This window comes from Notechis scutatus, chromosome 2 (genome assembly GCF_049901735.1).
Source record: "Notechis scutatus isolate UNSWTSFEM ecotype Mainland chromosome 2, rNotScu1.2, whole genome shotgun sequence".
Classification (NCBI taxonomy): Eukaryota; Metazoa; Chordata; class Lepidosauria; order Squamata; family Elapidae; genus Notechis; species Notechis scutatus.
In genome coordinates, this window is record NC_142010.1 from 101,499,817 (window position 1) to 101,516,262 (window position 16,446).

Consider the following 16,446-nt stretch of genomic DNA (forward strand, 5'->3'; position numbering starts at 1 on the left):
AGTTCTCAGCTTTAAAAGCTTCTAAAATTCTTCCAGCAGTCCAGCCTTGATTCTTCTAAAATAAAAGCTATAGAAAGACTATCATGACTTTGTCTCTTATTGCACGTTTTCTGAGCAAAACAATTCCCTCAGGTAGTGAATAATTCTGCTGGTTTAAATATATCCATCTCTTCAAAACAATATTCAACTTTGGAGAAACTGGAAACTTTTGGCTCCTGACTTTCTCATTTTTAATTACTGCAGGTTAAGCATGTAGATAAATACAAGGCATGTCAAAACGAAATTTTAAAGAATTAGGGATTTAATTGTAAACCCGAATATATTTTGTAAAAGGGCTGTAAAGAAGCACCAACCTGGTTTCAATTGAATAAAGTATATGATACAAAGTGTATGAGTAAGGGCTTTTAATATTTTAAAAATAGTATGCATTTAATAATAAGGAACTGTCAAAAATGTAATATAAAAATCTTAGGCTGCTTTTGAGAGTCTAAGTATGCAGGATAATTTGGGTACTAAACCTAATGAATCTCATCAAACTTTCTTGTGGCAAGCAAATTCCTTTTACAGTAAATTATTTTAGCAAGTCCCCATGAATCTATATACTATTTAAACTGTTTGTCTATGTATGAGCTTTACCTGTGTGAAATGGTCAAAAAAAATTGAATGCACCTCAAATGGGCTAGCTTACAAATGCATGCAAAATCTGGAACCCATGTCTCCCATGGAATTGAAATTTGGCAAATTTTATAAAATATTTTATGACATAAATATTATCATAAAACATTTTATGACATAAACTGAATTTGCTGTGGTTAATTGATTAGTTTTGATAATACAAATGTCATTGTAGACAGCTTTATTGAACGTGGATGTTTAAAATGTATTTTTTTTAATGATTGTCATTTTGAATATATTTGCATTTGTTGGACTTTTTAAAAGTTTGTATTGTTTTTATTCTGTGTTGCAAAATAAAAATACATCTTTTCTTATATGTGTTTACCATAATTTTTTATTTTCATTTCTGTTATTTACATTTGTGTATATTTTGTTGCATAGTTTTACAAAACCAAAACATAGCAAAGTTTGTGTACATCCTGTTCCACAGACTTGCAAAAACAATACACCAATATGGCTGACTTTTGAAATAAATATTTAGGCCACTAGATGGCAGGGCTCCTTTGATTTCTGTTTAGCTTTATAACAGGTGCCCTTCCAGTTCTGCATTCTTGCTTAACTTTCTTCTTCACATTTTAACTCTGGTCTGTGTTTTAAAGGTAATAGTTTCTTCCCCCATAACCGAGCACTAGCTGTTCCTATTATGTATCCTGCAAAAAATTATACCATATGTGCAGTAGTTCCTTTCGTTGCAGTAATTTCAGGCTGCATTTCTGAGCTCCAATGAACATAAAATTCTTCCAAATGAATTCCAGCCATTATTACTGCAAATAGAGAAAAACAAGACTATATCTAGCCTAGTTTTACAAAATCAGCCACTACATTTCCAAAATACATGGCGTTAGGATTCGATTTTTTTAAAAAAGAAGAAAAGCAAAAAAAAGCTGAACATTCCTTTTATTTCCTTGCATTTTTTTCTAAGCTAAATTATTGTAGGTTATCATTTGTTCTGAAACAAGGTGATTTTTAAAAAAGAAAAAATATAGCATAATATTTGGCACTAACATTTAAAATAATTACCATAGTGAACCCATAGAAACATACAGCTTGTCACAATTTCAAAACAGTCAAAATATCCCAGTTACAATCCCATTAAATGCAAGAAGTAATGTCACACAGGATAGGAAAGTTTTGCATGGCCAGTTGAATGTTTTGGCCAGTTGAATATTTTGAATGTTTTGTAGAAGACCTAACTTTTGTACTGGCAATCTTACTGCTTGATTTGTTTACTAAATTTAAACAGCTCATGTTATGTTAAATGGGTTTTTCAATTTTTATGTTTAGATGTTTCAATTTTGTTATTTGTGTGTTAATAAATAAATAAACAATTATAACTGAAGCTGAAGTATACCTTTCCACAGCCTGATCTCCCAGATATATTGTGTATCAGTACTTAACATCTACAGCCTTAAATAGTATGAAGGAATAGCCTCAAAATACATTGGAATTGGTATGAGTTGTTATATTCAAGAAACTATTATAACTTAAAACAAATTATCTCAAATCGTTCCTAGATAGTTTCAGAAATATATTTAAGGAAATTAAAGTGGGATGTGAAATAAAAATTCTGTAATGCTTTTTTTCTACGTCAAAACAAAGTTATCAAAATATAGAATTTTCATACTTGTAATACAAAACAGCATTCTTTTGACTGGTGTGAAAACACTGGCATCTGGAATAATGCTCTTGATAGTGTGCTATTGGTGATGTTGATAATGCAGTGCTTGTGGTGCTGTGCAGCAAGCTCATACATGAAATACGCATTGTGGTATACACTAAGGTGATGCACATTTTACTGCACCTGTTCTCCTGGACCCACCCAGCAGGGTGACTCACGATTAAGAAGACCAGAACTCTGAGCATTTAGCATCTGCACTAAGAGGTCTGTAGCTAAGGTGTGGGAAGGTTCCTCAAATCCAATTGTTAGGAGCTGCTGGTAATCCCCTGTGGGCTGGTGACACAATACCCTGTGTGAAGAAAAAAGAAGTCAGAGATGTTCTGGATTTGGGACAGAAACGGCATTGCTCGTACTTTTGGATGATCTCTGGCGGGAACGGGATAGTGCATCCATCCTTGCTTTACTTGACCTCTTGGCAACTTTTGATACCATTGACCATGGAATTCTCCTGGGATGGCTTCGGGGGATAGGAGTGGGAGGCCTTGTGTTGTCCTGGTTCACTTCCTTCCTCTGCGGCCACTCTCAGTGTTGATAGGAGGGGAGAGATCCAGCCCTTGCCCACTGCTTTATGGGGTTCCGTAGGGCTCAGTACTCTCTCCGCTCCTGTTCAACATTTCTATGAAGCTGCTGGGTGAGATCATCCATCACCATGGACTGAGGTATCACCAATATACTGATGATACTCAGTGTATGTCTCGGCCCATGATGAGTTAAGTGTTGCTGTGTCCTCCCACTCACAGTGAGGCTATTAGCATGGAAGCTATTGGGCTGGATGGGGAGCAATGGGTTGAAGCTAAACCCTTGCAAGACTGAGTGGCTCTGGGTTTGGGGTTTGTTGGCTCAAGGAGAATTGCCCCCTTCAGTCTTGAATGGGGTGGCACTACCCCAAACAGACCCTCTGCGTAATCTAGGGGTTTTCCTGGATTCACGACTCCTGCTCAAAGAGCAGGTAGCAGACGTGGCCAGGAGGGCCTTTGCACAACTGCGAGTTGTGCACCAGTTACGCCCTTTCCTAGACCAGTGGTCCCTACTCACAGTCACTCATGCCCTAGTCACTTCCCGTGTTGAGTGTTGCAACACGCTCTACAGGGGGCTGCCCTTGAAGAACATCCAGAAGCTCCAGATGGTGCAAAATGCAGCGGCCCGCATGGTTTTGTGCAGACCCCGGTGTGCACATGTTTTAGCTCTCCTGTGGGAGCTGCATTGTTTGCCGATTTGCTTCCTGGGTGCAATACAGGGTGCTGGTTGTCACCTTTAAAGCCCTTCATGCTTGGGATCAAGTTATCTGAGGGAACGTCTCTTGCCAGTTACATCTACCCGATCCATTAGAGCGGGGAGTCAGGGAATGTTGCAAGTCCCATCCCTGAGGGAGATACACCTGGTGAGACCCAGAAGAAAGACCTTCTTCGTGGTAGCTCCCTCTCTCTGGAATATGATTCCCCCAGAGATTAGAATGGCCCCCACTCTAATACTCTTCTGGAAGGCACTGTAAACCTGGTTTTGCCAGTGGGCCTGGGGAACCCAGAGCAGGATGGAACCCATCAAATGGCTCGTGTGATCTGCTGTCATCGGGGTGAGGGGTGAGATTTGGGGGGGTGATTATTTTTTCCCAAGATTTTTGTTCTATTGTACTTTATTAATTTATTTGATTCTTTTTGTTAGTTTTTATTGTTGTTGTTTTGTTTTAAAAATGGTTTTACATTCTGTAAGCCGCCTCGAGTCACCCTGGGCGAATAGGCAGCATTATAAATTCAATAAATAAATAAATTATAGCCTCCATCCTATCCATGTTAATGCTCTGGAAATCATGTCTCCTTGTTTAATAATTAGGCATTCTTAGGGCATTCCTGTAGAATGCTTTAGAACAGGGGTTGCCAACCTTTTGGACCTCAGGGACCACCAAACTCATAATTTTAAATTTAGCAGGCAAGTTTGCCAGGTAAGGAGTGAGTGGGCAGGGAGGGTTCCCATGAGCCATGTGGGTGGTGCAGCCTTGTGTTTCTGCGCAGCCTGGATTAATTGCTTTGTGGAGGTGCTCTGGGGGTGAGATTTCTCTGCGGCCCACCAAAATTTTCTCACGGCCCACCAGTTGGCGACCACTGTTAGGAATATGTCACCTAACAGTTATTTGGGTTGGAAATATATAAACCAGGATAGACATTTTAATACTGTATCTTTAAGAAAATGCAAAAACTGTAATTGGATGTGGTTTCTCAAATGGCCATAAGATGGAGCCAGAAACCTGGGTTGTTAGGAGTGTGTGTTTGAGTCTCTATTCCTTCAGTTGGAGAGTATTGCCGTTCCTCCTAATTGACTGTTATTCTTGGATTTGATGTAAGTCTGTTACTGAACTGTTTTTGATACTGGACTTTATTATTGGATTATCCCTGGATTGAAAACTGACTGATTTAACCATGAATGACTTGGACTATGTTTGAACTTTGCTTAAACGTTTTATTGGAAGTAAAAACCTACATTTACTGTACAGTGTATCTTTGTGCTGTTTGTATATTATTCTTCACTACTCTCACTACGTCTCCCTGTACGCGTTCATTCTCCTAATGGGGAATTACCTCAACAACCACTGCTTTAGAAGTACATGGCAAGTATACTTGCATAAAATAAATCTGGCACTAAGTTATGTTGCATATTTGTTTTCTCAAAAGTTGGGTGTACACAGATGAAAATCAATTTACATTGTATTTTCAAGCATACGTTTGCTCTGTTCTATTTCTCATAGATACTTTGGATGAACAGCATGTCTTATTTTTGTATGTATGTTTAAAACACTATGCATGTGTGAATTTCCTGCTTTTTTAATAAATAGAAAAATAATGGAAAAATAAGATAGAAAGCATAGGTGGTTTACACTTGGAAGACTACCATCCTTTTGGAGGCAACAGAATAAAAGTGTTCTCTGGAAGCATCAGATTTCTATTATAAAACTATCTTTTCCCAGAGATAGGTATATAGTCAGTATTTATCTTTTTACATTTTGAGTTTGAATCTTCAGAAGTGCTTCTTTGTATATGTATTTCAGAAAGGGCTTTTTGTTGACTGTCAGTCACCAGTCACAGTATTGAATTCAGTCATAATATTGAATCAAGCAGATGGCATCATCTACATTTGTTTTTACCACAATAAAAATGAGTGGGAAGTTACAGCACACACTCACACACAGAATCAATTTTGTCCCACGCACTTCAACTACATCCCACATTATATAAAGAGGAAACTGTTTTAGATAAAAAATTGCAATAATGCTGTGATGTGCAATACTCTAAATTTCCAGTATAGAATTCTTATTCTGAAGAATTATGAATGCATTATTCATTTCCCATTAGAATGTTTTGTTGATGCCAAACACAATGCAAACTATTTCAAGTATCATTTTACTATATATAAATCACAGATAGATAAATATATGTGTGTGTTCCTTTAACAAATTTGGAAGCATTAATATACATAGATAAAGTACTGTTTCTGAGCATAATCTTGGTAGGAACATAGCTACCAAGGGCAAGTAGCAATGATGGAGCATTCCAATGATGGAATGATGGCCCATCTATGCTATTTTCAAAAATGATTCATGAATGCATGAGTGACTAGTACAATTGTATTATGTTGTTTTATCAAGTTTATCCTTTACGAAAAGTATTGGAGATTGGAGATAATGTATTTGAATACAAAATTATGGATCTGTTATCTAAATCTTAATAAGAAATGAACAATTAGAGAAGATACATGAGACAATTAGCAACAACACATTCAAAGGAATAAAATTCACAAGAGAAGAAGAAAATAACAACACATTACCCTTCCTGGCTGTCCTCATCAGCATAGAAAATGATGGCAAATTAGAAACCTACTAAATCTGTCAGGTCTGCCATCTCCAGCTTCTTCACTTTGCTGGCATCCTGCCATAAATTGTAACAGAGGGGGAAGGAATTTGGGGTAGTAAAATATGGGCCTGGGAGGGGAAACACATTGACCAGAACCAGAGGTGCCAAACCAAAATAAACCAGCCTCCAAGGACACCTGGCCTGGGAACTGAATGTGAAAGAACATTGAGAGGCGCCAAGCCGTTCCCAAAACATAACGGCATCTTATTGGACACTGATGCACTGGTTGGCAGGGGAGGGCTGGGGAAAGTGTAACCTTTGCATGGGAATATTCAGATCTAGCTTTACATTTGTTGCAACCACTTAACTCTAGTGAAAGAACATATCACTTCACCAAATGGAGTTGAGGGTCCTTCTTTCCTAAATATCTATGTTGGGACAGGTCTGACAAAATCGTTTGAAACACTACCAATACTAATTAACTATTCTTCTACCAAAGCATCAACCCAAAGCAATTCCCTCAAGAGAAGTTGTATATGAATATTATTTAGATAAGTACAAATTCACTGCAGCGACCCGGTATGCCAGTAAGAAGAAGCAGATCACCTGGACAACATCTTCTAACTGAAGACTCAGGCAATTGTATCACAAAGTCCCTGACCAGACAACATATTGCAGCACAATCTATGAAAAGGATAACACTCCTGAATATATATATATATAAAAAAACCATCTTGGAGACAACCAACAGAATACTACAACCACTTCATATCACAATAGCACACAAATCAATTAAAGTCCTTCAAAAATCTTAAGTAAACCAAGAGCCTAAGAAGAAAAAGGTAGGTAGCCTAAGAAGAAAAAACAGGACTCATCTACAATATACAATGTAAGGACTGTAACAGCCACTGTGTAAGGCATACTGGCAGAAGGTTAGCAGAGCACATCCATGAACACCAACTAGCACTCAGAAGGCATGACAAAAGCTCCTTAATCTCACAACACATGAACAAATTCAACCACCGTTTCAACTGAGAAACTATTTGCATTTTTTTCTTCAATTTAATCAGATTTTTGGAGAAATTCCTGCAGTTTTCTTGATAAGGTTTTCTAGAAATAGTTTGCCATTGCTTCCTTCCTGGGTCTAAAGAAAATGACTGACCCAGATCATCCAGTTGCTCAAAGTGGGACTAGAATTCACAGTATCCCAGTTTCTAGCCTGATGCTTTAACCATTACACCATTACATTAAGTCAGTCCGTATAAGTGTTATGTCAATGGCCTATCCCTAGGTCTGCACACCTACCAGGATAGCACATCAGAACTGTGTTCACTGTCAGGATCTATAGGCACCCAGCGTCCTATGGACCAAAGCTTCTGCATTTTCACAGTTGTTTCATCTCCTGTATCACGGAAGCATAGGAAGTAGCTACAACACAAAGATTGCATGGAAGCAGTGAAATGGTTGGCTGATCAAACAGTCTCTGGGAAACTCAAGAAATAAACATTAGTTAAGACCAAAGAAAAACTTACATTGATATAACATGGAGTAGCTTTGAAGTGACACCATTCTTTCATCACCAGAAGTATGGAAAGGGAGATGTATTGTTAAATGATCTGTCTAGCCAAGTCATATCCACTCTCGCCATATACCTCACTGCTGGATGAGATCATCCAACATCATGGGATGAGATATCAGTAGGCAGCTCTGCATCTCCATTCCCAATGATCCAAATGATGCTGTGGCTGCCCTTTTGCAATGCATGCAGGGTGTGGGTGTCTTAATGGGGGACAACAAGTTACAGCTGAACTCTGATAAAATGAAGTGCTGTAGGTTCAAGGAGCCTTGGGATCTGGTTGTTTATCATCTTTAGTTCTGGATGGGAATTTTCCCAGATAGACCTGGTATACAACCTAGCAATTCTTCTACACTCATGACTTCTGCTCAAAGAGCACATGACAGTCATGGCTAGAAGGACACTTCCACAACTTCATATTGTGAATAAGTCATGCCTTTATCTGGATTATGAGACTCCGTGCAAGTCACTCATGCCCTGGCTATCTCTCGGTTGGATTGCTGTAATGCATTCCACATGAGGCTACCCTTGGAAGCTATAGATAGACTGGAATGCAGCAGCACAGATAGCTCTGGGGGCCCTAGAGTGGCACATATAATATCACTGTGACATCAGCTGCAGTTTACTTTTGGGTCCAATTCAAGGTATTGGTTTTTACCTTTAAAGCATGGATCCAGGGTATCAGAGGAGCTACCTTGCCCTAATGGGACTTGCCTACTCTATTCACTCCAGCAGAAGGAGCCTATCGCAGACCCCACCTGCTAAATAATCTCAGATGGTGGGCTCAAGGAGAACAGCCTTTTCTGCTGTGACCCCACCACATTCTATCACTGGAGGCAGGAACTGCTCCCACCTTTTAAGCCTTCCAGAAGGGAATCAAAACCTGGTTTTGCCAGTTGGCTTGGGGCCTTGAAGAGGTGCTCACTACTGGAGATAGTTGATGGGGTAAGGTGAAGATCTCATCTCTGTGCTGTCCATCTTCTTGGTTCTAGTTTCTTATACAGCTTTTTAAAACTTTAATTGCTTGTATATTTATCTTTTTACTTTTTGCAAGCCACCCAAAGTGGCTCTATTAGTGAGATGGGTAGCATGTAGATTTAATAAAAATAAATAAATATCCTCAGTATATCCAGCAACTCACTATTCTGTCCGGAGTGTTTGATTCCGAGCAGCAGACCCCTCCAAGATGTCAAGATTCCAGCGCATCTTCTTATAAAGATTGTGGGGAACATGAGCAGCTGTGTATGGTGCTGAGATGCAATATCGAAAGATGGAAACTTGCCGAGTCTCATTCATCCAAAATTTCCCACAGAAGAAACATGATACACTGGTGGAGATTTTGAGACAAATACGGAGTGACAGATGTGTTTATGCATGTAAGTAAGAAGAAAGTTGAGACAACAGGGCAGATTCAAAACCAACAGCAATTTCCTCTTGCTTGCACAAAAATAAATAAATCAGTAACTTTTGGAGAAAAATTATGAATGTGAATCTAAATTATCAAAACACAATGGAACCTTAAGCTTCCTTTCAGTATTCCTAAAAATGGGATAGGATCATCCTAGATTTAGACATTTTTAAAAAGAATCTTTAAGTAAACTTTAAAAAGTTACTCAATTTTCTGTCTGTTAACAGTACTTCAGAGAGCAAAAATACACCAAAAATAAATGTGTGCTTTGTGGCATATGCCAAGTCTTGGTTTTATCTGAAATAATATTTTTTTCCAATTCTACACATTTGAATGATTAGCAAAGATCACTTCTGAAACATTTTTGTCTCACCTTGTATCATCTTGCATTGGCTAATTTGTTTTAACAGTTTTTATTTATTTTAATTTTTATTTATATGAATGTTTGTTATTCCTGTTTTGACTTGCATGCTGCCCAAAGTCACATAAGTGTGAGGGACATTTATACAAACTGAAATGAATAAATAAATAACTCAATCACACCAAGTACATAGAGCTAACCTTTTCCCAGTGAGTTCTTTGTACCTGAATGGGTCTGTGTCTTCAAGAGAAACAAAGCTGAAGGAAGCGTACATCAGCACCAGTTGCTCAAGCTGGCAAGCCAATTGCTGAGAAATTTCCAGAAGCTGTGGCAAGTGGAAAAACAAATATTTTGAGACTGGAAGCTAAAAACCGAGGCCTTGAACAATGTCAGGCAAATCCTTGAGACCAGGCTAATCCCCAATATTTATTCTGCTAACTCAGTTCTGTTCTTCCATTAGCTAAAACTTGGTTTGAGGCTTCAGGGGGTGGGGGTGGGAATGTTACAGCCAAATTCCTCATATCTGAAATCGAAGTGATACACTGAGGCTGGGGTATTTCTTACTGCCTCCTTCCCTCTCAGCAAGAGGAAAAAGCACAGCTTTCAACTACAAAAAAAGATGAAACAGTGAGGAAGAAATGTGTCTCCTCCTTTTTCTGTTCTGCCACAGACCTTCCATTGCTTACTCTGAATTAGACAGCAAGATCTGAGTATTGTGAGACTGGACAGCTTTCAGTATTTCCAACCAAAAAGACATTGTGCAGTTGTTCTGTCTTATCTTCCCAATCATTAATTTTATAGTGAAAAAAAAGTGCTAGGAGAAAGGAAGTGGGTTACAAATGGAGGATGTCATGATCCAAATACGCATTCTTTGAATAAAAGCCTATTTTAGCATTGTCCAACATTGGAGGACTGTGAGGGTTTCCACAGACAAGCAACACATATTGCTGAAACATTGCTAATAGAGTAGCAAATGTCACTGGGTTAGCATAGGGAGGTCTATTCTGGTCATCCTATAAGCACGTTGCTAAGTTCTGTGCCCAGCTGTAGGTGGAGAAACCTGGAGCATTTCCTGTCAAAAAAAATGATAGGAACTGAATGTGCCATGGTTCAGGGTTTGTAAATTCAAACTTATCTTCTTTCAGAGAGGAGGATAATCCTTTATAATGGTTTGCTTCCTCCCTAAACACACACACACACACACACAGGATCTGTCTACTTCTCATCTTTTGCTCCTCAAGAACCTCAAAGTTGTCCTCTGAAAGGGAAGAAGCAGGGAAGTGTGAGCGTATGAACTGTGAACCATTCTTTGGCAATCTTGATAGGCATTGTCAAGCAGTTCTTCGAATGAGGAAGCACCCTTTGCAAGTGTCCCCATATTGTAGACTCCTTGCAGTGCAGAAGTGATACAAGGAAGGCTTGCTGGGGTATGGAGGAAAAACAACAATAGGAGGGATGGAGAAGTGAAAAGAAAATACTTCTCTAGAAAAGACAGAACGATCACCTTTAAGGACAACTGAAGCATTGCAAAACCCCGAGTTATTAGAACGATGTGAGAAATGTCGCAGGTTTCGAGGAAACTGTAGACTTTCTGCAGCAAGAAAATGATGAAGGAGGACACCTAAATATTAAGCTGTAAGCTGAATAATAACTAAAGGAAACAATCTGTAGTGTATTTAAGTAGAGACTTCTAGGGCGATGTTTCTATTGGTTAACAGAAGCAACGATACGATTGGTTAGTAACATTAGTACCTGATTGGCCACCAATAGCAGCGGGAAGTTTAACTAAATGTCATTGGTTGCGAGCCATGGAGCAGCCGCTATAAAAAGGGCTGCTGCGGTTCGACTGCAGTTGAAGTTACTGTTATTATTAAAGAGCTGAATTCAACCCCGGTCTGCGAGTCTCTTTACTGGCGACAGAACACAATCAGTGTATTTTGTGGGAATGGTCATCTGTGGTAATCTGAGTATATCTGCCTTTTATGGATCTGGGAATCTAACATGCCCACATTGAGAGGCATGTGTAACCTTCTCCACCTAACCTAGAGCATTTTCAAACAGAGCGTTTGCGCTGATTCAGAACCACGTCCAGATTTGTACCATTGAACGGTATTGTCTGGTTTTGAGAGAGAAGTCCCACCCCTGCTCCTGAATAGTTAGTGGGAACTTGAGATTTATCCTTTCCTGTATTCCCCATATCAATCTGCTACTATTTCACCTTTGGAGACTTTGGTTAAATGTAAAAAGGAATCATTTGTGGGGGGAGGTGTATGTGGATATTTACAAATCACCTTCCTTCATACTGCTTTCCCTCATAGTAATATGGATTTGGGGAGGAATAGTAGCAAATTATTTCCTTTTTCAGCTGCAGTGGGTAGGACAGGATTCTTGTTAGTCCACGGCCCGTAGCGAAGTAAGGGATGGAACATTTATTGAACAATGCTCTTTGTACTCCCCTACTTATTGGCTGAAAAGAACACTGAATGCTCATGGTAATCTCTGCACATTTTCAGCACTTGGGAGATGTGAACATGATTGCAGGTATCCGTCCAATAACTTTCAAAATATTGAAAACTGGGGAAGTGACCCATTAGGTTTACCAACTATCCTGTTACATCGATCAGCTCAGTTTAGTGTCACTTTCTTTGTTTTAGCCAATTTATCTTGAAATGTTCCCTTCTAATATATTTATATAGTTTCCTTAAGATAAGAGTTTGGGTCTGTTTTAGGTATTTTTTTGTGAAAGACAAATGTAAGAACTATGATAAAAATGATAAATACTTTGATGGATAGAGTTGAAATTACATTGTAATTTTGGTACTGCAGACAAGAAGCATCTAATTATAGACACAGTATAACTGAAACGTCTGGAATGAATCTCAATTACCCTCCACAAACTAAAGAAATCAGAATTTTGAAGAGTTTTTCTATTTTGGAACCTATTTCTCCTCCCCGTCCGTCATTCTCAAGTTAATCCCATAAAGAGGCAGGGTAGTCCTCTCTGATTTCCCCCCACCCGCAAACTGGATGGAACAGGAACAAGGACTTCAATGGGAACACTCACTCTTTTCCGGACTTGCTCCTGTGGAGGTCTTAAATAAGGTGTGCAGCTGCGTGCTGTCGATTCCAAATAGTGGAAATATGGCTGGCACATCTGCAAAAAGGTGGGCATGGCTTTGGCAAACTGTTCCTTCTGCATTCTGTCTCTGCTGAAAATAGGAGAGCACTACGTCAAGGAGAGCACCCTGTCTTTGCTCCCTGCTCAGCACTGTGACACACCTGCTAGTGCTGCTAGTGCTACTACACACACATACACACACTACACATGGGACATGTATATGCTGCCCTTAGGGAATACTGTAGCAACAACTCCAGGCTGGGTTCAAAATGTGGAAGATTCCTCTTTTTAACCGAGGTATAGCAAAGAGCTTGGTAGAAGAATCTATGGATATTGCTGCCTTTGGGCACCAGGATGCCTACTGGAATCAGCAAGGAATCAATTATGCAGGGCCTTGCAGACTATCCTAATGGGAAAAACAATACAGAAATTCTCTTTCATATCTGAATTCCTGCCTTATCTTGTTCAATGCGTTCCCAGCCTGTTTGATATTACTCTTTGAAACAAACTATATAACAATAACTATTAAAGATGTTTAGAAGAACAGAATTTAGCATGTTCAATTCATGATTTATCCTATTCTGAGGAAGGGGTCTAAAAATAAGAGAAAACTCTGGGACAAGGTAAAAAGTAATGGATAACTTTGCATTATTAAGGGTTCCCTTCTGTATTACCAATCAGAAACCAAAAATTCAAATCATGACAGATGCCCAAACAAAAAGTAGGATTAGATCTGAGTTTTTTTCTTAATTAATTTTGAAGACCCAGGCCCTTTCCCTCTGTTGAGCTACTTTTTAATGTCCTTGATTTGGTAATAAACTACACATGTTGTGGGGATGGAAGTATCAAAACAGTTATGTTAGCAGTCATAATCGTATCACTAAAGTCAGCTAGCCCTTTATAAAATATATGAGACAGATACATAAGAAAGAGATAGGACCTAGATTACATGGTTGATTTTTTTTTTACCTACATGGATGCTCCTGTATATCAGCAAGAAATTTGCTATCTCCATTGCCAATTGCTGTATCTTGCCTTTGCTGTTTGTGACCTGATCTCCTCCAAGTTAATGGGTGACAGAAGTTTAAGTATCCTGAGGCTACCCTTGGATAGTGTTGGAGTAAGTGCAAAAACGTTTTAACTCTAGTACAGCAAAGGATGACTTATCCTTATATTAGTCATAAACTGGGGATTAAGTGAAAGAAACATCACGGAGAAAGAAATGCGTACTGAACAAGCTCACAAGAAGGCCAAGATCTTCTGATCGGTCATATTTCTTGAAGTTAGCAAGCCATGTTCAAACCATCTCAGCAACTGGTATTTCAAGAAAAGCCCTACACAGAGAAAAAGCATTCAGGACTCATTGTATTTCTCCTTCCTGTCTGTGAGAAGAAGAGCTGCTGGGCAGATTGAAAGCACTTGTGCTCCTTCCTTCCTTCTGGATGTCTTTCCCACCATGAGGACAGCACAATTTGCCAATACAGCAGCAGTTCTGCTGAAAAGAACAACCAAAATATTGCAGTGCAATAGAGAAATATGAACTATATCAATGTGTGTGTGTGTGTGTGTGTGTATATATATATATATATATATATATATATATATATATATATATATATATATATATATATATATATATATATATATATATATTTGTTTTCTGAGGTTCTCGCATGGTATTTGTATGTGGATCTTTGGTTATTCGGGTTTTCTCCCGCGTAAGATTCAAAGTATCTAGGCACGTTTGGCGGTCCACTCGCCATCTTCAGGCTGGTGCTTCGGCTTAGTGCCAGTGCAAGCAGGCACTGCTTGCACTGGCACTAGCCGCACCAGCCTGAAGATGGCGTGACCCTGCTTACAGGTGAGAACTGATAACAAGATCCATATATATATATATATATATAGCTGTGTGGCAATATAGAGATATAGAAATAGAAGACAGATATTGTACAAAAGTGCAAAGTAATAGAAGTGTAGCTGTAGAACTAAGAACACTGGAATAGAAAAAATAGACATGGCAATAGTTAATACAGAAGTAGTTAGAGTGAAATGTAAGACATTAGCCAAGAAATAAGACCTATAGTAAATAAGACAAAGATGTAGAGGGAAACCAAGCAAAAATCCAACTAGTAATCATTCAAAAGCACCTATAACACTGCCCTGCATATCAAAATTTGGGGTAGATTGGCTCATTTCTATTTGTCTTTTGCTTTTGCATCTGTCAGATTTTCTATTAGGTTGCTTGTTATTGATTGTGAGAGGCCCACAGAAACCTTAGCATTTCACAGCCAGATTTCACTTTGTGATATTTATTTGATTCTTTATCTGAATTCCAAGATCAACCACCTGAAGCTTGAGACAAAATGCACACTTTTACAATAGAAAGATTCGAGCCCAGAAGTCTGAATTGAAATCTTTCCCATCTCAAAACGGTTCTATTAATCTTTTATTTTTGATGGAGGAATAAAAAGCCATTTTATTTTTGTTGTTTTAACATTTGGGTGTCAGAAATTTTTGATCATATATTTAATTTTATCCCTATACGTATCTTCAAAACTCATTGAAGTGGAGCTCAGTTCCTAATGGTCATGTCCATCTAGTTTGCTTTGGTTATAAGGTGAAAGTACATTTGCATTCATGTTGATTTTAACTTTTCAGTTGCTAGAATTCTACAGCTGTGAAATTTCCTGGTGGATTCTATCTAGGTATTATATAATCCCATTAAGATTTTTGAAATCAGCCAAGGTTGGATGGAGCTGACATGTGCTGAGCACTGCTGCTTTAGATACAATATTATCTTATCTTTGGCCACGTTAAAATAATTAAAGTCAAGTTTCAGCATCGTGCTGTCAAAAGGTTGCTAATATTTCCATATCTTAACCCACCTGTACAGAAGGTAAGTCTGGAAGTCTTCTGCTTTCTTCAGCAAATATTTCAATTTTTCAGTTATTGGAGCAAGCAACTTTTCTAAAGTGATGTTCATTTCTGGTGGAGTATCAGGATGTGGTTGAGCATTGCTCAGCCAGTGAGATTCTGCAATTGGAGGAGATATAAGACATAGTCCTGGACTATGAGGACTGAGACTCGGGGTGCCTTCAGGGCTAGATATTGGAATATCCAGAGAGCCATCTGAGAGACAACTGTACCCTTGCTTACTGGCCATCTTCAATGACCTGCTTCAGGCAATCTGCCAAGAAAAAGATAGGGAACTAAACATCTAGATAGCTTAAGTATCTCCAGAGCACTACCAAATAAAAATGGAAATCTCAAAATAACAGCTTTACCTTCCCATGCCCCTTTTGTTACTGAAGTATATTGATTAGTATTATGAACATGAGTTTGATGTTCACTGAATGACCATTGACACCTGTAATATCAATGTAGCCTGTCACACAATGTGTGAATAAAATTGGGAGAGTATTGACATAGCAAATTCCTTAAAGAATAGGTGGGTACAAATGTTTTAATGTAGTTGATGCAAATTATTATTATGCAATTTTTTCAAAATATATGTGTAGACCGGATGAGCAATGCATTGGCCTAGAGGCGAAGACTCTCGCCTTCTACTTGGAAGATTGAGAGTTCAGTCCTAGATAGTTCAGTCCTAGGTAGTGACAGATATTTCCCTATCAGGGCACAAAGAGAATATATCCACTGTGAATTCCGCATAGGTGTCAGGAAGGTCAATCAGCCAATAAACGCTCAGCTCCATTCAGTTGCCCTGACTCCACCCCAAATCAAAGGATTACATGGTTGTAAAAAGAAAAAAATGAGTACACCAGCCAACT

General features: G+C 38.7%; 1 protein-coding gene across 1 annotated transcript; it reads right to left on the reverse strand.

Annotated features, from left to right (window-relative positions):
- Positions 1 to 998: 998 nt before the first annotated feature.
- On the reverse strand, positions 999 to 15,950 carry C2H19orf67 (chromosome 2 C19orf67 homolog). Its single transcript, XM_026677021.2, has 7 exons — positions 15,943 to 15,950; positions 15,544 to 15,831; positions 12,605 to 12,749; positions 9,765 to 9,865; positions 8,913 to 9,098; positions 7,501 to 7,623; positions 999 to 2,642 (listed from the first exon to the last, which is right to left on the reverse strand). The coding sequence occupies exons 1-7, from the start codon at positions 15,948 to 15,950 to the stop codon at positions 2,468 to 2,470; spliced, it is 1,026 nt and encodes a 341-aa protein (XP_026532806.2). The 3' UTR covers positions 999 to 2,467.
- Between the last annotated feature and the right edge of the window lie 496 nt (positions 15,951 to 16,446).